At 42.9% G+C, this 20,624-nt stretch overlaps 1 protein-coding gene across 15 annotated transcripts in view; it reads left to right on the top strand.

The window, feature by feature from the left end:
• KMT2C (lysine methyltransferase 2C) overlaps positions 1-20,624 on the top strand; it is a 1,799,940-nt gene that overhangs the window by 981,109 nt on the left and 798,207 nt on the right. For all 15 annotated transcript variants that reach the window (XM_078663231.1, XM_078663229.1, XM_078663237.1 and 12 more), the window contains one exon: positions 2,365-2,551. In XM_078663231.1, the coding sequence (XP_078519357.1) occupies positions 2,365-2,551 (187 nt within the window). The remainder of the gene's footprint in view (positions 1-2,364; positions 2,552-20,624) is intronic.

Below are 20,624 nucleotides of genomic sequence, written 5' to 3'. Positions count from 1 at the left end.
TCTGAACATACAAGTCCTACACCCATTCTTCTACCAATGGGGACAACCAGACATAGATCTATTTGCAACAACACAGAACACAACATGCCAAAACCTCCAGGTTTCAACACCCACAGTCCAAAAAGCAATGCACTATAGATCAATTGGTCAGGTATATTTGCTTATGTTTTTCCACCTCCCCTCTCCCCCTACTTTCATTTGTAATTCACAAACTGAGGCAGACATCGCCGACACTCATCCTAGTTGCTCCCACATGGGCCAGACAACCAGGGTACACAACACTACTAGAGTTGCAGTAGTCCCACATCAACTACTATCCAACAGACAAGAAAGACCTCCTCACTCGGAACCAAGGAGTGATAATACACCCAACCGCCAGACCTCACAATCTTAGAATTTGGATACCGCTAGAATGTATGGATATCCTAAAAGAAGCAAGAAGACCCACAATACAGGTGTACTATGCAGCAAAGTTAAAACACTTTTCATTATTGTCACTCAAAGGATATTGATCCACTAAATGCATCACCTCAAAAATTACCGGCTTCACTTGCAAACTGCAAAATAGCTTTTACATCTATGAATACATCTGACAGCACTAACTGCATACCTTCAAAATAGAGAACAAACTTCCATATTCAGAATCCCTGTAATTTAGGCTTTTCTACAAGGCCTTAAGTGTCATTCCACCTAAAGCTACACCCACACCAGTGTGGAATCTTAATGTTGTGCTAACAAGATTAATGGGTCTACCATTTTAACCGTTGCACACATGCCTACTACAATTTTTGTCATAGAAACTTTGGTTTCTCATTTCAGTTACTAGCACTAACAATGGAAGAACCATTTTTCCAAATACATAAAGACAAAGTAGTTTTGAGAACTAATACTAAATTTCTACCTATAGTATCACAATTTCACATGGCCCAATCCAATGAATTGCCTGTATTTTTCCTTCAACCAGACTTAGTGTCAGAAAGAGCATTACGCACATTAGATGTTAAAAGATCTCTAATGTACTACATAGATGAGGCTCAATCCTTCCGGAAATCTCAACAAATATTTGTGCCATTATTCAAACCACTTAAAGGGAAGGCCCCTCCCTATCCTGCCAAAAGCCCATTCTACATGTAAAAATGGAACTTCCATGGCATTTCTAGGGAATATTCCAATAGCTGACATGTAAAGCAGCTACGTGGACTACACTGCATTCATTAAAAAAAGTTACTGTGTAGTTATTATGTCATGACAACAAGCAAATGTTGGTCAATCAGTACAACGTACATCATTTCAAACAAATACACTGGGTACAAGTTAGTCACCGCTTACAAGGAGAACTGCTTTTTAGTCTGTGCTTAGCATGTCTATCTACAGTCACATATTCCATCAAACAGTGATTATTACTTCCCTTCTAAGCATCTGTTTGTGGCATGTAGTGCTGTAGATTCACATGCACTCACCCTCCTCCCTGGTGACTTGTTTCTTGCATTTATATACATCATGCATTACATTATTATATGGTCATCTCCGTAGGATACACCATCCTTTCAGTCCATCCTCACCCGCCAATAGGAAAACAACCTAACAATGGAATCAATGACCATGTGCACTACAAGCAAGAAGAAGAGTCATTATACCTCGTGATTCGAAAGACTACTTTGAAGAATAAAAACGTGCACACTTCCGATCCAAACATTAGATGTGGCACTTCATGTCACAAACAGATGCTTACAGGGTAAGTAAGATTCACCATATATGTTCATTGGTATATTTATATACCCACACACTCGCATATATGTATAGTCAAAATTGTTTTCAACTTGTAAAAATATAATAAACGTGAGGATAGCCTTGCTTTCTACCTACAGCTCCCCATTAGGTTTCTTGGACTAGAAAACAGCTCATTTGGCAGGAGCAGCTCACTTCCAGTGCAGCCACAGTTGATAATATATCTATCCTTTATTAATGGTTTTGCCTAGGTTTCCAATTAGCTGACACACAATTTTAGTTTGTTTCTTTCCTTGTGCACAGCATTTTTAAGTCCCCTTTGCTTCTCCACACGGCTCCAAAAGCATCAAGCTACTTGCATATACCGAATGTGTGATTGCCTGACAAATGGTAATGCACAGCATCAACACTCTTATCTTTGAACTAGCAGCAGTATAGAGTCATCATTTACAGGCTTGCATATTATATATAAAGTTTAGGTCTGGGAGTGGTCTGAGTGTTATTAGTAACAGACCAAATGACAAGAATTCTACATTTTCCTTGATATACACGACTACCTACTCTCTATTTGTTTTACCACTTGTTGTGCAGCAAAAGGTCTCTGAATAATCATCTTGTTAACTGATTTTTGTGTAGGAAGCATTTTTCGGTAAACATCTCTTAAATACAAGTCGACAGAGAAAGATGAGCCCAGAAAATCCATCGGAGGAACTTCCGCAGTTTTTGGGAAAAGCTAATTTGAGCAGAAACTTGCCGGATTTATCATCGGACCCATTCCTTAGCTCAGCTTCATCTCTAATTCCACTTAAGCAAAAGTTGCAAGGTAAGCAGAAAATGTTCACCTGTTAACTGTGTATTCACATTAAGGTAAGTTGACACATTACAGTGCCTCCTTATAAAGCCTGGTAACGGTGTACATTGATATTCTTTTTAAAGTCTTAAAATGTTATGGAATGAGTTGGTTTTATAAAGGACATAACTTATCGTTGAGCATAAAAACCATTGATTTGAACTATTATTGTAGGTGTGAAGTAACTCAAAATAAGTGAAAATGCATCCTTTTCTCTTCTACATAAGAAATTCCGCAAGTCTAGGCAGTCTTAATTGTACTGCAATTTGCTGTGCTGCCAGATTGTGTTTTTTTTTGTGTTTTTTAAAAAAAATCATGTTGGGCTTGTTTTTGTGTTCTGCACTGCAGCAATCTGGCTCTTTATATGATATATAGAAATGAGCTATATCCCTAAAGGGTCCAGGGGCTCCCTTATGAGTGGACAGGGGCCTTTCTTTGGCAATCCCAAGGTACTCTGTAAGAGGCTATTGTGGCAGAACAGCCTTAGGCTTAACAAAGAGGAGTGCAAGACATCTGAAAATACACATGGCCAGTAAATGAGCCACATGACTTAAGTAGGAGATTCTACTACTTTACAAAAATTGTATCTTTATATATGTACAGGCATGAAAAGAAAATCGTTCACGCGAGTATGCTTTTAAATAGAATATTTTTCAGTTTGGAAGTTGACAGTGCAATTTCTGAATTCTGCAATGTTATCCTATGGGAGGAAAATCATAAGCGGTTTATTGGTTCTTGTCAGCGACTTACAGGACTCTTCTCCAGGAGTTAAGGTGAGTTGTGGGCAAGGTACAAGGCAGCACCACCAGTGGCGCTTGAGGGGCATGGTGCAGAGGTGCAAAACAGCCTCAGGAGCCCAAAGTTACCCAATGGAGAACGGTCACAGTAGAAAGAGACTGCAGAGGGGACTAGGGACCTGTTCGGTAAAACCAATTAGTGGCCTCGCTTCTTGTAGTGTTGGGGGAACGTAAGAACACCTTTGGTCCTCTTCTCCTCGACACAGGGTGTCTGAGTGCAGAGGGTCTTTGAGGTGTCGGATTTCTCAGTCTGTCAACACTTGCAGTTGAGGGGGCCGTCCAACAGAGGCTGCAGGCGACGTCTGGGAGATCACAAGGAGTCACTCCACAGTGTACCCTGTACCTTAAGGGCTTGGAGATCATGCTGACACCATTGGCTCATTTTGACACAGGCTGTAGGGCTCTGGTGCAGTGGCAGCGGGTTTTGGCGGTCCGGAGTCCTCTTGGGCTTTCTTTGGCTGACTGCAGGATGCAGGAGACATTCTACTGTCCCTCAGGAGGTCTTGGTTCAAGTCAACTTTTGTGCAATAGATGAATTCAGCAAGCAGGGCGGCACTGTTGGGGCCATGTCAGTTGCTGGGTCTTCTATTCTTGCTGTGTGACTTTTCTCGCCCCATCTTATTTCTTCAGGTCTTATTTCTTCAGGTCATCAGAATCTGCTCTTTCGGTGCCAGGGGCTCCCCTAAATACTCAATTTAGGGGTTTTATGGGAGTGTATGGTAGTAGCGAGTGGGTTACTGACCCTTGGGGTTACTACGCCCCCAGAATTCCTAGGTATGCCATCACAAAGATTGCTACTTATGAAAAATCGTGTCAACCTCCGTTTAGACCACCTTACGTCTGGAAAAGGGGATCGGTTTCCTCTCCTGTGAGGAAGAGCCAAATTTGCATGTCAGAGGCGGCAGTTCTTTGAAACTTGCAAGCCTAGGAACTCATTCTAAAGTTTTTGTCTCTCCCAAACGTGGGGGATGGGGAGTCCCAAATCTTCGATTATATTACTGGCCCACTGTACTGCAACGGATGGCTTTTATGTTTATACTAAAGAACAAAGGGTAATTTCAGATAATGATTCCTACGATGTATGAATTATTGCTAGGAGAGGAGGCTAGGGGATGTCTTCAGTGTCAGCTAGAGTGTGGATACTTGAAGAGAGTGTGGTTTAAAAAGCTTGCCTGCACATATGGAATATGGTCAGCTGTTCAGAAGAAAGTGGTAATCGGTAGTCTTAACTTTTAAACACCATGTAAGAAAAAACCCATCTTACTGGACATCTTTTTGGACTCTTACATCAGATGCTGAAAAGAGCAGGGTCCGTTTATTTTTGGGTATTTTCTAGGAGGCAGCCGTATTACCACGTTTGAAGGCAATAAAGGTAATTTTGTTTTGGGGCATAACAAAATCTTCAAATATTTACGGATAAGGAACTTTTTAGGGAAAAAAAAGGAGGAGGATAAAGTGGATTCGCTAAGGTTGAATTATTAGATATGATCATTGAGCAGAAGCCGTCAATTGGTGTTTTATATAGGATGGTGAATAGCCTGATGGTGGATGACATAAATAAACACACTAGATGATGGTAAGAATCGCTGCAGACAGAAAATGAGGAAAGTGCAGAATCATTAGGCTTGGCTCATTTAATTTTAATGTCTGCCAATTTGCAAGCCCAGCATTGTAAATCTTGCTTTAATCTTCATATTACTCCAGGGAAATTTATAAAATGGGGAAGGGTATCTGGTACGAACTGTCCTCTGTCAGTCCTACTGGGTGGATTTGATAAATATGTTTGCAAGATACCCCCTTTCGGATGGATTTAAAAAATACATCAGGGAATTTTTGGAGATGAAACTGGGTTTGCAGATTGAGGTCACTCCTCAACTGATTTTATTAGGAGTTCAAAAGGTAGAAGTTCCCCTCATGCTCAATCCTTTATATTCCTTGCAAAGGCAGTATTAAGACTTGGTTAGACCCTACCCCTCCCTTGTGTTATCAATAGATAGCTCTGCTTATATCTACGTACCATATAGAAATTGCAGTGTATGCTCAGAAAGGTAGATTGGCCAAAAAAAGAGGCTTACGAGCCTGGGCACCTATGGGGATATGGACCTCGGCATTGTCAGAGGGGGAAGGTGCTAGGAACAGTGGAAATGGCGGTATGTAAAATAGGTTTAAAAAGAGGGGTAGTGCAATATCCTGATAATAGGAAGTTATGCACAGCAGCACTTTATAATGGATAATAGTAATAATTATGGGATGAATTCTTGATTACTGTGGATTATTCTGTGTTGTATGCTGACTAATTTATGTTTATTGTATCATGATGAATTCCTCTGCTTGGATGGTGTGGGTTGGGGCTCAAGGTTGTATTACAAACTCCAGTTAAAAAAAAAAAAATATATATATATATATATATATATATATATATATATATATATATATTTGAACAAGGCGGGAGCAAGCCGCCGAAACGCGTCTAAGCAGCGAGTAGAGACAATAAATTTTGTTTGAATTACAACTCACGGAGTCAGCGCCTCACTGGATCGTACGTGTGGATTGGTTTCAAATATATATATATATATATATATCTCCATCCTTGAGACTAAATCTACCAGTGGGTCAGTTCCTTCGAGTACGAAGGAACTGTTCCAATACAGATACCTTTGAGGAGCTGGTGGAACAACTAGAAAAGAAACTCCTGGAACCAAGAGTCTGCGCGACGAACTGGTACATGCAAAAATGACGACCCCTGAAGGAGAAGAACAACAGAGACTTTGGAGCCAGCCTCGAGTAGTGGGCCGTTTTTCCTTTGGGGGATGTACGTCCTGTAACCTCACAATTAATACAAAAGAGGTAGACATAGGCACCGGAAGACCCTGTCAACTACGAGAATTCAGCAACTGTAACACCGAAAACGTTGTGTATCTCGTAACATGCCCATGCATTCTTAAGTACGTGGGCATGACCACCAGGAAAATAAAAGTCTGCATTAACGAACACCGAGGCACCATTAGGTGTAGGAAGACGAACACTAAACTGACACGTCACTTCATGGAGAAAAACCATAAAGATACAGACCTCAGGTGGACCATCCTGATGGTCATGAAGAAAATTACATTTGACCTTACAAAAGCCCTACATGTTAGGGAACAAAGATGGTTCTACCGCCTGCGGTCCTGGGAGAAGGGCCTTAATTATGAAATTCCATGGCTACAGATGGGACGCTGAAATACTATGATAAAACTACAACATAACCAATTCGAACCCGGTCCTTAAACTTTGATATCGACAACAGGATTCACCTTTCAGACTATTTACCCCTTTGGGTTTACTGATCACCGTACTCAGCCCATCTAAAGTGATATAACGATTGGGATATTAATAGATTCCCATTCTGTATATGTAGGGACACATACATCATTGTCCCCTTATTATATTCTCCTTATGCACGCAACGTCCACCAGCAGCATGGCAATGCCAACTTCACTAGCGTTTTTCTTAATGACATGACACAAACATCACTGTTCCCGTAATATATATATTTTTTCTTATGCACGCGTTTGCCAGCAGCATGGCAATTCCCATTTAATCCACATTTATCTAAAGCAATAGCACCACATAGTCTGTATTTATTTTAAAAGCGTCCATATAATTACACATATTGCCCCTATGATTGTGCCTCTATTAACTACAAATATTGTATGTTATAAACTGCACCTTGGCGATCACGAGCGCTGCTGTGCTTTCTTCACACACATGCACATCAACGCCAGACTACAATTTCGCCCACACTGGGGCAGTACTTGACTTCATCCTGCATAACAGCCATGCGCTAGCTGGTAGCTATTGATCGAGGGCGAGGACTTGACTTTGCCTCCAATCGGCCACTCCACCCAGCCCTGGACGCTCCCTTACAAGGGCATGTCTGGCCTCAATTCATCCAATTAACATGCGCGTACCGCAGCCATTTTTTAATCAGGCAGTTGCCCGAACGAGTAGGTTAAAGCATGCGGGGACACCGGAAACCACACACCGGGAGATACTTTCGGCTAACACCAACCCACTTTACAACAATTACCGGGATGGGCAGCACTATATATTTGGCAGCATTTCTCCCTCACTCTAACATTCGGGAGGACCGGGAGCAGTCGCGTAGGATGAACGGAGAAGACTTTCCTGTGGCAGTAAGATTGTGTTTGAGCAGAAAGTGTCTGGTTTTCTGCTGGCAAGCCTCTAAATGCATGATTGTGATGTTTTTTTTCCCTCTGACTTAAACTCCCGTTCACGCAGAATGTGGTCTGTATTTTTCTTTTCAGGGCTGACAACTCCCCTTCTCCCATGTGGCAAGTAGTTTTTGCATTTAGGGTAAGAAAAGTGAGATTCTTCTCACTTTATGAATTTTCTGAAACTGTGTACACATATAGAGTGTCACATGAGTAGTCCCTCACTTTTAACTGAACCGGTGCATGCATTGTTTCAAATATAAATATATAAATATTTTTTGTGACCCAAGTTTGTTGTTACAGCTTTGTATATAATTGATTGCACTTTTCAAATCTAGGCTTGACATTGACAGCCGTTTCGGAAGTGGAGAGTGGCACAGGTCACACCCGCACAGTGGTATCTTCTTGCCACCAGTTGGTAAGAACGGAGCCCCCTCTTTATATTTAGGTCCTGATGAATGCCCTGGACCCACTTGGGCCAACTTGGCAGAAACATGTTGACCGCTTACTCAACGGTTAGGGGGACAATAAATTCCCCACACATTGTCCAATGATTTTAATATCATATAGTTATTAGTCACATTAAAATGTATTTACAATAACTATAATGATGTTTATCTTCACTCGCATTCTCATGGGCCCCCACTTAGTTTAGAAGAGCATCCCTGTCGTTAGGTGTATGCCCGCCCTCTATCAAACCCAGGTTTTAGAGGGCGACAACTGGTCAAGTGATGAAGCATGACATCAGGTGGTGTGTGAGACCAGTCCGTCACATTTTGTGAGATGCCCTTACTCACAATGCGATCATAACTTTAACAAGGTCACTACACTCGGAGCAGCTTTTTTTTTGGTTAAAAGTTAGTATTGGAGGCTGCTAGCTCCTAGAACCCCCCCGCCTCTTGTTCCCTTCTCCACGCATTGTGAGTTTGTTTGTGATTACAACATTGATCTGGGGACACTAGTTGCTCAGTCACCTTGGTGATACTGGCAGAAATGTCTTGCAGTGCTTCAACTCTAACTCCATTGAAATGTGGCTTTTGTCCTTACTTCTCCAACTCATTCTAAAGTTTTTGTCTCTCCCAAACGGGGGGGATGGGGAGTCCCAAATCTTCGGGTATATTACTGGCCCACTGTACTGCAACGGATGGCTTTTATGTTTATACTAAAGAACAAAGGGTAATTTCAGATAATGATTCCAACGATGTATGAATTATTGCTAGGAGAGGAGGCTAGGGGATGTCTTCAGTGTCAGCTAGAGTGTGGATACTTGAAGAGAGTGTGGTTTAAAAAGCTTGCCTGCACATATGGAATATGGTCAGCTGTTCAGAAGAAAGTGGTAATCGGTAGTCAGTAATTTCTGTGCCTGAAATTGGTCAAAATTTAAGCTTCTGAGTGAGCAAAACTCTATAAAAATGGCAATTTTGGTCACTGTCAGGGTTTAAAAAGTGGTTATTTACCATGAGGCACGATCCATTTGACATTTTGAATCATTTTTGGTACAGTCCAAAAAATAAATTTTCTGATGAAAAACGATGACCCCGGACCAGTCGAACGTTCCTAAAATGGTCAATTTTGATGAAATTTTAACAATTAATCTTTTGACTGTAAATTACTGCTGGATGTGAATTATTACTTTTTCAACTAAAATAATTGTGTTTAAAGTCATTTCTGTGCCTTAAATTGGTCAAAATTGAAGCTTCTGAGTAAGCAAAACTCTGTAAAAATGCAATTTTGGTCACTGTCAGTGTTTAAAATGTGGTTATTTAACATGAGGCACGATCCAATTGACATTTTGAATCATTTTTGGTACAGTCCAAAAAATCAATTTTCTGATATAAAACGATGACCCCGGACCAGTCGAACTTTCCTAAAATGGTCAATTTGGATGAAATTTTAACATTTAATCTTTTGACTGTAAATTACTGTTGGATGTGAATTATTACTTTTTCAACTAATATAATTGTGTTTAAAGTCATTTCTGTGCCTGAAATTGGTCAAAATTGAAGCTTCTGAGTAAGCAAAACTCTGTAAAAATGGCAATTTTGGTCACTGTCAGGGTTTAATAAGTGCCTGCTATACATAGCCTTAGCACATGCCATTACATGTCTTAGGAAAGGCCTACCCATTGTCTCTACTGCGGCACAGTGACGTGACGTACTCCGCCTGGCGCTGATTTGACACCCTGCTGCCTGCCCCGCTACGAACATTACATTGTGGGATTTGGTCCTGACCGCTGACCCGACTTCTCTTACTACAATATGGGGCGCACCGAAGCCAAGCAAACTAAGATCCCATTTGAAACACGCAAAACGCCTAGATCCCAGTCAACTGAGCACGCGGAGTCTGATGCTGCAGGCGCTCCAGAAGAAGACTGGAAGGCGCTCCTGCTTGGAATGAAGCAAAGCCTCGTCTACTGACTCCAAAATGGACATGATGACCTCGAGGATGGACACCGTTGTCACTAAACTGGGCCAGCATGAGAACAGTCTAAAAGAAACAGAGAGCAGAATCTCAGACCTCGAAGATGGAGCAACGGCGAGTTGGAACCACATTTCGCAGATGGACAAGTTGCTCAAGATTATTGCAGATAAGAACGAAGACCTGGAAGCCTGGTCCAGACGGAACAATGTAAGCATCCTTGGCCTAGCAGAATCCACCAACATGGGCCGAATGGAAGACTTCATTGAAAAGCTGATCATGGACTTATTTGGCAGGGAATCCTTCTCTATGCACCTCACGGTGGAGCGTGCACATAGATCCCTGGCTGCACGCCCACCCCCTGGAGCAACGCCAAGGCCCGTGATGATGATAGTGCGCTTTTTAAACTATCGTGACCGAGATACAGTCCAACTCCTGGCCCGCGAGAAGCAACAGGTACATTATGGGAATACAACGCTGTCTTTCTTCCCGGACTTCACCCCAGCGGTGCAGGAAGCTAGATGTAAGTTTGCTGTGGTCAAGAAAAAGTTCCAAACGCAGGAAATCCCTTGCGCTATGCTGTACCCAGCCAAACTGAGAATCACGCATCAGGGAAAACAACACCACTTCCTCAAACCGCAGCAGGCCGAAGATTACCCGAAAAGTCATAAACGGGCGTCCTCCAAGGAAGCAGCGGCCCATGCACGTTCCAGATCTCAATCTCCTCTATCCCAAGTGGACTGAAGTGCAGCGTGTACGATGACCCCCTCGGCGGCTCCTGATACTGTTCACCGCCCGAAGGACTGGACTTCATTGGTGATGTATACATATGACTGACTGTGTGTAATATGCATACTATGCCCTGCTCGGCCACCTACCTCAGTCCCACCTTGGCTAACCGCCCGAGTAGAGGTGGCGCCAGTGGGTGCAAGTAAGGAGGAGAGTGGGCGGGTTGTGTGCCCCTAGCGCTTTCCCCCACAAGGGCGAACCCCCCGAAACCCCTTAATAGGGGAGCTATGTTTTGCATAATGTGTTTTTTCTGGGAGGGTGGGGATTTTATACCCGGCAAGTTAGGGACGCCGGTGTGGGAGGTGGGGGGCTGTTTAATGATAGAAGTACTGCTGCGAGTTCAGGTAATGAAGGTTAACAGTGTATGCATAGGTTTTGGTCTCTTTTGTAATGGGGACGCTAGATAAAGCACAAGCTTTTCCGTCTATCAAGGTGGCTTCGTGGAATGTCCGAGGCCTCAATAACCCTAGGAAGCGCAGGCAGGTACTTGGACAGACATGGCATAACAATTACCCTTCTACAAGAAACTCATCTGGCGCCCGGAGGCACTCCCCAGTTTACCTCGAGATGGCCTCACATCGTTGTTTTGTGTCCTACTCTAATTACTCTAAGGGAGTGACTACACTGTTCAAGCGAGGAGTAGCGTTTGTGCCCAGCGGAACGGAGTCTGATGTGAGAGGTAGATTCTGTCTGGTCTGGGGGAGACTCCATTCGTATGATGTAGTGTTTGCCAAGTATTATGGCCCTAATATTGATGACCCTCATACTCTCCTCCTGCTAAGGAGCAAGATTCAAGTGCTAGGCATTACTTACGTGGTTTTGGGAGGTGACTTCAATACCGCTCTAAAACCCCAGGTGGACAGATCTCGGGCTTCCCCATCCCATTACACGGTTACGCAAAGGACACTAAGGTATTTAAAAGACAGCAATTACTTGCTGGACTCCTGGAGGTATGAGCATCCCACACTTAGAGAAGGCACACACTATTCAGCGTTCCACTCCACTTGGGCTAGGCTAGATTATATATTTGTGTGTGCAGGTATGGCGCATTGGATGAATCAGGCGTTCCACTTGGCTCGCACGTTTTCGGATCACTCCCCAGTATTCATCGAGCTGCGGGCCCCTCTAGAGAGCTCCCCATATCTGAATTAGCTTCTCAACCCATCTCATCTCGGTGACTCTGTGTTTAAGGCTGAGGTTGAACAAGATATTCAAGACTTCTTTGAACGCAATTTGTCCTCCGTCTCCAGCGTTACGACGGTATGGGAAGCGTTCAAAGTTACGGTGCGGGGATGGTACATAGCCAAGGGAGGAGATGTCCTCAAAACCCTGTGTAGAGACCTCCTCAAGCTGGAGAGAGAGTTACTTGATCTGGAAAATGCCCTTGCCCTCAGCCCAGACGACAATGCCACTAAGGCCCAAACATGTGACAAACTCACTGAATACGAACTAGTTGCGGATAGGGAGTGTAGATTTCGAGGAAAACCACACATGGCGCGTATCTATGGTGAAGGAGACCGCCTGGCGAAGGCGCTGGCGAGTGCGACTAAGCACCCTAAATTTTCCAATTATTTCACTGAAATACAAGACGCACAGGGCAATGCGCATAGGAACCTCCCAGACCAGCTCCGCACTTTTAGAGACTATTATAGCGCGCTCTATTCCTCACAGAGGGGTGCACCACTCGATCTAACTGCCTACTTGGAAGATACCACACTTGCCTGGCTAGGTGACACCCAACGAAAGTTTCTTAACTTAGATCTGGAACTTGACTAGATCACTGATGCCATCATGCAGATGAAATCAGGTCGGGCCCCGGGGTCGGATGGTCTCCCAATTGAATTTTATAAAACCTATGCTCCCTTGCTAGCCCCTATCCTGAAAGAAGTATTTTATGCCGCTTTGGAAAAAGGGTGCCTGCCCCGTACCATGCGGGGGGCCCTCATACCTTCGCTGCTTAAACCCGGAAAATCCCCACTATTCTGTGATTCCTACCGCCCCTTATCCTTACTGAACTGCGATACTAAAATATTGGCAAAGGTCCTGGCTACCCTTTGATGGAACGGCTGGTGTTGCCCGACCAAGCGGGATTCGTCCCCAATCGTGCAATGTCACATAACCTGCGGACCCTAACTGCCGTGTTACAGGATATCGACCCTAACTGCGAGGCAGTGGCGGTATTTCTCGACACCACTAAGGCGTTCGACTCGCTAGAGTGGGACTATCTGCTAGGCACATTGGTACGCATGGGAATGCCTCTTGCCTTTCTAAATTGGGTACAACTACTATACTACCAACCGACAGCTACGGTACTGCTGAATGGGGCCAGATCTCCCCCCTTCTGTATTTTTAGAGGCACCAGGCAGGGTTTGCCCACTATCCCCTATCCTTTTCGCATTGGCCATTGAGCCCTTGGCTTCAAAGCTCAGACAACAGCATAATCACCGAGCACTCATTTATACCGCCTGGCAAGTGCTCATCTCTCTATACGCAGATGACATGACACTATATGTAAAGAAACCTCAAGATAACCTTAATCCTGTGTTATGAGAAATAACAAAATTTGGAGGTATTTCTGGCATAAGGATCAATTGGTCTAAATCTGCTATATTCCCCCTTACTGATAATACCCAACCGCATCAACTAGATTACCCCCTTGTTTGGGAAGCGGATGAGCTGAAATATCTGGGCATACGGATTACGAGGCACAAGGACACACTAATGAGGATTAATTATGGGACGGCCATTGATAAGTTAACTGACAGCATTACCAAGTGTATACATTTGCCACTTTCCATGGCGGGCCATATTTCTCTCATCAAGATGGTAATACTACCCAAATTATTATACCTCTTCATCAATATCCCATATCACCCAGGGAGGTTCTTCTTTCGCACACTTAGGACCCAACTCACACGTCTTATATGGGGAGGGAAACAGGCGCGACTTAATCTTGACACACTGATGCTGCCATACCACCAGGGAGGTTATGAAGTCCCGTCCCCAATTTTGAACATTATTATAACTGTGCGCAGGCTCACTTCGCCACATATTGGAATCATCAGCCATCATTCATGGCCCATTTGGCGGAAGAAGACTGCTATATGGCCAGACGCCCCGACTTGTTACCTTTTTGCACATGTGAAAGAGAGGGAACGTGACCCGTCAACTGTTGATTGTATGGTGATGGCATGGCGACAGATTGCCCGTGTCATGGGGAACCCATTCTTGTACTCACCTAGGATGTCCTTGCTGAATGACCCCCGGTTGCAGGTGACATGTGAGGAGATATGTCGCAGAATGCTAACTGGGCTCACCTACCACACCTGGGGAGATCTATATACAGGCACCAAGTTTCGTTCCATAGAACACTTTTTTGGAACGCGCACACCCACGATAATGGACACATTTTTATACACCCGGCTTCGACAGAGTGTTGGAGCTGTCACCCCTGCATTCCCCGACAAACCAGAAACACTAGCGCCCCTACATGCCTTATTGCAAAAGGAGGCCCCCTGTCATGTCATATCTCTCCTATATAAACATACACAAAGTGTGCCACCGACCCACATCTTGCGGGCCAGACAGCACTAGGATAATGACCTCACAATACCTTTGTCAGATGACCAATGGGAAACTAGCTGTATCCAAACTGAAGCAATCACGAGCAATAGCAGGCTACAACTTATCCACTTTAAGTTTTTACATCGGTTGATCCACACCCCCGTTAAGCTATACAGGTTTCCCCTCAGAGATGATGATCGATGTGAACGCTGTAGGGAAGAGGGAGCAGCCTTTATGCATCTAGCATGGACCTGCCCCCAAGTAGCAGACTACTGGACACAGATCTTTGAAGGACTATCGGATATGTTGGGGGTTAGGGTTACGCCGTGCCCACTTACAGCACTACTGGGCTGACGCGCGACATTGCTACTGTCCATAAAAAGTTTTTAGGAATAAGTCTACTTCTTGCCAAACGCCAAGTGGCGTGCAGGTGGGGAGAGGGGTTGGCCTAACGGCTAAGGCGCTCGACCTCGGACCTCGGGATCTGGGTTCGAGTCTCGGTAACGACGACAAAAACCCCCTGTGATTCTGGGCAAATCACTTAATCTCCCCGTGCCTAAAAATGAAAGTGTGTCCTCATGTAACGTAACTGGTGCTATGTAAAGTGCTCTGATAACTGATTCGGTTTGGTTCTAGTTCGCGCTATATAAAACTCTGCAAACAAAAAAAAAACAAAAAAAAGGGGGAAGGGCCTCCAAATTCAAGTCCTGGATACACACTATGACCACCTGGCAGGATCAGTTACACTCCTTCGCAGAACTGCTGCCAATCAGATCACGACCAAAGGATGTTTAGGGCCCGCTCACTTCCTATCTTCTTAGACAGGAAGCAGACGAGGAGGCGGGGAGGAGGAGAGGAAGGGGCAAACTGGCAATGGGGGGAGACACCTGACGGACTGCCCAGAAGTATAGTACTTCTGAAGCGAGATACCGTTGTAGAAATGCCCTTTTGAGGTTGAATGTACTGGGGTTATTGTAACATATGAGTGATATAGCTGAGACAGAGATATAGGGGCTCGTGCCTAATTGTAATTATATTTGATCTTATCTGCATATTGCCACGATTTCATTCAAACTGTAATGTGCTGGTGATAAAATGCTAAATTGAGTGCTACACTGCTATGATTTAAACTGTATTTCAATATTGCGTTTTACCTTTTGAACAACATAGAAACTGTTATGGGAAGGGAGGGTGGGAGTGTTACCTGTTTCTGTCATGCTCAATATGATTGTAGGCACGGAAAGGTGTTAATTCCATGTTTCAAAATACGGCGACTGATTGGATGTTTATATTACACTGATGTACCGTGCTAATAAACAAGAAAGGTTTTTGAAATAAAAAAATTTAAAAAGTTGGGGCACCCTAAGGTGCTGATAGGGTGCCAGGTTGAGCTCCTGGAAGACCCCTGGTTCAGACATGGTTTTAAAGTAGTTGGGAACTTTTATAAAGAATTTAAACAAATTCTTAGTACTTCTCTAAAGGCATAACTTACTTTAGTACTTTTTTTTAAATTCTAAACAGTTTTGCAGAGGGACTTAACCAAGGCCCTAACAGCTAGTTTAAAACAATTCAGAAAATATTTGAAATTGCCAAAAATATTTTTTAATTAATGACAATTTGGGATTTCTTAGTGGAATCACTTATTAACCAAGTGGTACAGCAGATGTCAAGTCTTGTATTCCACCACTGCACCACCAATGTGCATGATATATCAAAATGAGATATATTGTACAAAGAGTCCAGTGGTTCCCTTATTGGTGGACAGGGGACTTGCTATGGCAATCCCATGGTGCTCTGTTGGGGGGTAGTGTGTTTGAGCAGCCTTAGGCTTAACACTGAGGAGCTCCAGTATTCTGAAATATATCCATGCTCCTCATATGTGGCCCCATTACTGTATAGAAATAGGAGTTCTCCAAGTTCCCATCTACATTACTAGGAATAGGTAGCTTGATTTTAAGGAGTTACAGAATGTGGCTGCCTGTTCTAAAACCACCTGCCACTTTCAGTTTTGCAGTAGGTTGTGGGGTAGGGCTTGGCTGAGGGCTGCAGGAGTTTCTTGAGGGGAAGGAATTCCGATCAGGTGCATCTGCGTATATGATTGTGCTTGTAAGCAATCCCTTTGACTAGTTGGTAGCGTGACTGACATTTACAGATTAGATGGTGATAAAAAGTCGATTCCAAATTCGTATAAGTTTGAATCCAAGTTTATATACTGGAGTAAGTAAATAACAACCCTCACGGACCTCGATCCAGCACCAACTGCCGGATCAGGTACCACATCGAACATTCACCTGTAGAACCGCTCGATCTCCTCCGGTGTCGCGCGTGGCCCAGGGACCGGAGGGTATGGGGCCGGATGCGACTCCGACAGAGCCGCGTGGGCGGTGCCACCTGAACCCCCGGCCGCGTCGAGACACCGACGGTGAGGGTCGGTGACCGACATCAGTCGGTCGCAATCCTCACAGGGCTTAAAACCTGGCATCCCTACCGGCCCCGTTCGGAGAAGAAGACTCTAAAAGAACGATCAAAAGAGATCAAAAAAGTTTAGTAAAAAAAGACTAAGGTACCACTTTTTCCGGATCTGCGCTGCTGGCGCGGAAAAAATAAGAACTGACGTCAGCACGCGAAGGCGGCGTCTAAGTACTCCGACGACGTCATCACGGTGCCCACGACGCCGACGACGGACGCGGAGCCGCAGACGATGCCTACCGACGCGCAAGGGTACTGCTACGCAAAAATGTCCGGATCCAGTCTGACGCCTGGGGATATTCTAAGGTAAGGAATCTATCACTAACTAATGTCTCTTACAGAAGTATCGTTACACAAGTAGTAACTTGTGCTACATCACCAAGTGACATAGTAAGAACTTCTGAAAAGGCATAGCCATAACACATCGCCCACCCTATAATAATATTAAAAGAAATGTGGAATAAGAAATTGATGTGAAAAGAATCAACAAGTATATATAAAACAAAATTACGTAGTAACTTCTCAAGTAAGAAAATAATGAAATCTAGAATAATTGAACTGTTGTAACAATCGTGAATGCAAAAACATTTGAAAGGAAAAGAAAAATGTTTTGACAATAAAAAAAAACTTCTATTCTGTGATTGAGTATCCATAAAATAATCTTTGTGCCACCTTGGTTTTGTTTTTAACCTACCAAGATCTCTGTTGACAATGTCATGATGATTCACACCAACTCGCTGGGAAGTCGTGAGTGTTGATTAGAGGCTTTCACCAAATGAGACATACTCCAAACATCACCAGAATCCAAAACAACCACATTCTTTTTAACAACAGAAATTACAAAAGGACCCGTGAACCTTGAATGTCCTTTCCTTACAATATCTGGCTTGCGCACAAGAACAGTATCATCAACACTCCACAAATTGTGTCTTGTTGAATGTCTAACATTAAAATTGTTTTTATATTTGTTTTGATAATTCCTCCTTCGCACACTCATTTCAGAGAAAGGAAGTTGGTCCTGTACAGAAGTATCTAATCCCAACCGAACTGGATTTAGTTTACAATGAGGTTTTCTTCCTCTGAGGACAGTAAAAGGTGACACACACGTCACACTGTTAGGTGTTACCCTACGTGCCCACCAAGTCTCTCTCAAAGCTACTTTCAATGACTCCTTGTGTAAAATTGCTCTCTGAGCACAACTTTTAACAATTTTATTCATGCTCTCGGCTAACCCATTAGCTTGCGGTGAATAAAGAGCAGTTTTAAAATGAACAATGGCTAGACTGGTGAGAAATTGTTTCATCTCATCTGAGACAAATTGTGCTCCATTATAAGTAATAAGAGTCTTAGGAACACCTTCTCTGGAGAACCCTTCTTTCAAAAACTCAGTCACAACACGAGAATTAACTGATGGAACACATTTTGTACCACCCATTTGGAAGTATAATCCACAAGTAATATAACAAAACGTTCATCATGAGTCAGCAACTCAAATGGACCAGCAATGTCTAGACCTAATTTTGTCCATGGTTCCTCAGGAACATTAACTGGTGAAATAGGCGGAGAAAAAGTTTTCTTAGATATGTCATTGTTGGCACATTGCCAACAATCTTTCACCACACATTCCACATCATGGTCCATTCCTGGCCACCAAAACCATTCACGAAGTCTAGCTTTAGTTTTGCTACGACCTAAATGGCCTTCATGTGCCAAATTGACTAATTTTGTTTTTAAATCACAGGGAGGCACTAAACGCTTACCTCTCAAAATCTTGTCATCTAGGATGCTCAATGCATCTTTCACACACCAATAATTAGACATGGTTGAAGACAACATGTTTTATTCAGGCCAACCATCAACAATTAAAACCTTCAACGTGTTAAAATCAGGATCCTTTTCATAGGCATCAGCCCACTCCTTATCTTCCAAAGCAGATTCACAAATCCAATTTATTGCAGAAATATCCACACTGAATAAATCAGACTGAACTGGTAACCTAGACATACAATCTGCCATACAATTCCTAGAGCCAGGAACCAACTCAACTGAAAAATTATAGTTGGATAATACATCAACCCAACGAGAAATCCTTGGAGAAAGATTATCTTTCTCTTTAGACGTGAAAATCATGGAAAGTGGTTTGTGATCTGATCTCACAACAAAAGGTAAACCCCACAGAAAAAAATTGAAATGAAGAATTGCCCAAAATACTGCCAATGCCTCACGCTCGATGACAGAATATCTCTTCTGCTCCTCTCAAAGCACGTGAAGCAAAAGCGACAACCTTCAACTCACCATTGACAACCTGAGAAAGTACAGCACCTAAACCGCAAATGCTTGCATCAGTTGATAAAATTGTTTTTTTATTCACATCAAAATTACCTAATGTAGGAAACTTTGCAATGCAATCTCTCACTCTATTAAACGCAATATCACATTCAGTGGACCAAACAAGCTGAGATCCTTTTTTTAACAGAGATCTCAAAGGTTGTGAAATGGAAGCAAAACTTTGAATGAATTTGGAGCAAAACTCTGCTAAACCAAGAAATGAACGTATCTGGTCTTTGTTAACTGGTTTGGGAGCTTCTATTATGCCTTTAGCTAACTCTAATTTAGGACTAATCCCTTCACTGGAAATTGTATGACCAAGATAAGTTACAGATGTAACTCTAAACTTACATTTCTCTCTTTTAATCACCAACCCTGCAGACTGTAACCTTCCTAATACTTTCCACAAAATGTCATCATGTTCACCTACATCTTTACCATAAACCAATATGTAATCTTGAAAAAACAACACCTTATTCAACCCTTGTAGAACTTACTTCATTACTCTTTGAAAACATGCTGCAGCAGAAGCCAGTTCGAAAGGCATCCTCAAAAATTGAAAAGCTCCCATGGGTGTGACAAGTGAAGCCAAATGTTTAGACTCCGGATGTAGCTTAACCTGGTGGTAAGCAGAGGACAAATACATTACACTAAAGATCTTCGCATCCTTATTGAGGGTTAAGGTCTCAGTTATATTCGGTAAAGGTTATCTATCAACCCAAATGAATTTGTTCAATACTCTTAAATCCGAACATAGTCAAATTTGTTTCCCACCATCCTTCGGTGCCAAAAACACCGGAGCCAACCAGCTTTCAATCTCCTCTGTTACCCCTCTTTCCTTGAGCTTACTAATCTCCCGTTCTAATGGTTCCATCATCATATGAAGAACTTTCTTCACCTTTGACACAAATGGCGTAGCACTATTTGTTAAGATGATCTTGTGTTCAAAATTTTTCAGGAGGTCAAGATTGTTACCAAAAACTTCTGGGAATTTCATAAAAATATCTGAAGGTAAGTCATGTTTTGCTAGTAACAGCACTTTTTAGTTCTCTGTTAGGATTGAGTGTGATTCCCATATCCCTCTGATGTCTCCACCCAAGGAGATTGTCACCCCTTTTTGCTACATACATTTTTCCTACAGTCTCACAATCAGCAAATTGAATCTTCTTGATACAGTATCCAAGTACATCAATTTTGACTCCACCTTACCCTACTGGATTAATGTCTGAAGGTAATAATTCTACTTTCTCACAACTAAATGTGATGGCCCAGTTTTTGTCACCAATCATCGTATATGGTGATCCCCAATCCGCTAAAACCATTATTTTCCGACCACCAACTGTTATTTCACACTCGGGCATTTCAAGAATAACCTGATCTACACTTCCATCCTCATGAAAATACTTGAAACAACTTTAGTTTCATCACCAATATAATTTATATTCTGTTGTTTTGCTCCTCGAC

Source organism: Lissotriton helveticus, chromosome 10 (assembly GCF_964261635.1).
Source record: "Lissotriton helveticus chromosome 10, aLisHel1.1, whole genome shotgun sequence".
NCBI classification, from domain to species: domain Eukaryota; kingdom Metazoa; phylum Chordata; class Amphibia; order Caudata; family Salamandridae; genus Lissotriton; species Lissotriton helveticus.
This window is presented reverse-complemented; position numbering and strand designations above follow the sequence as displayed.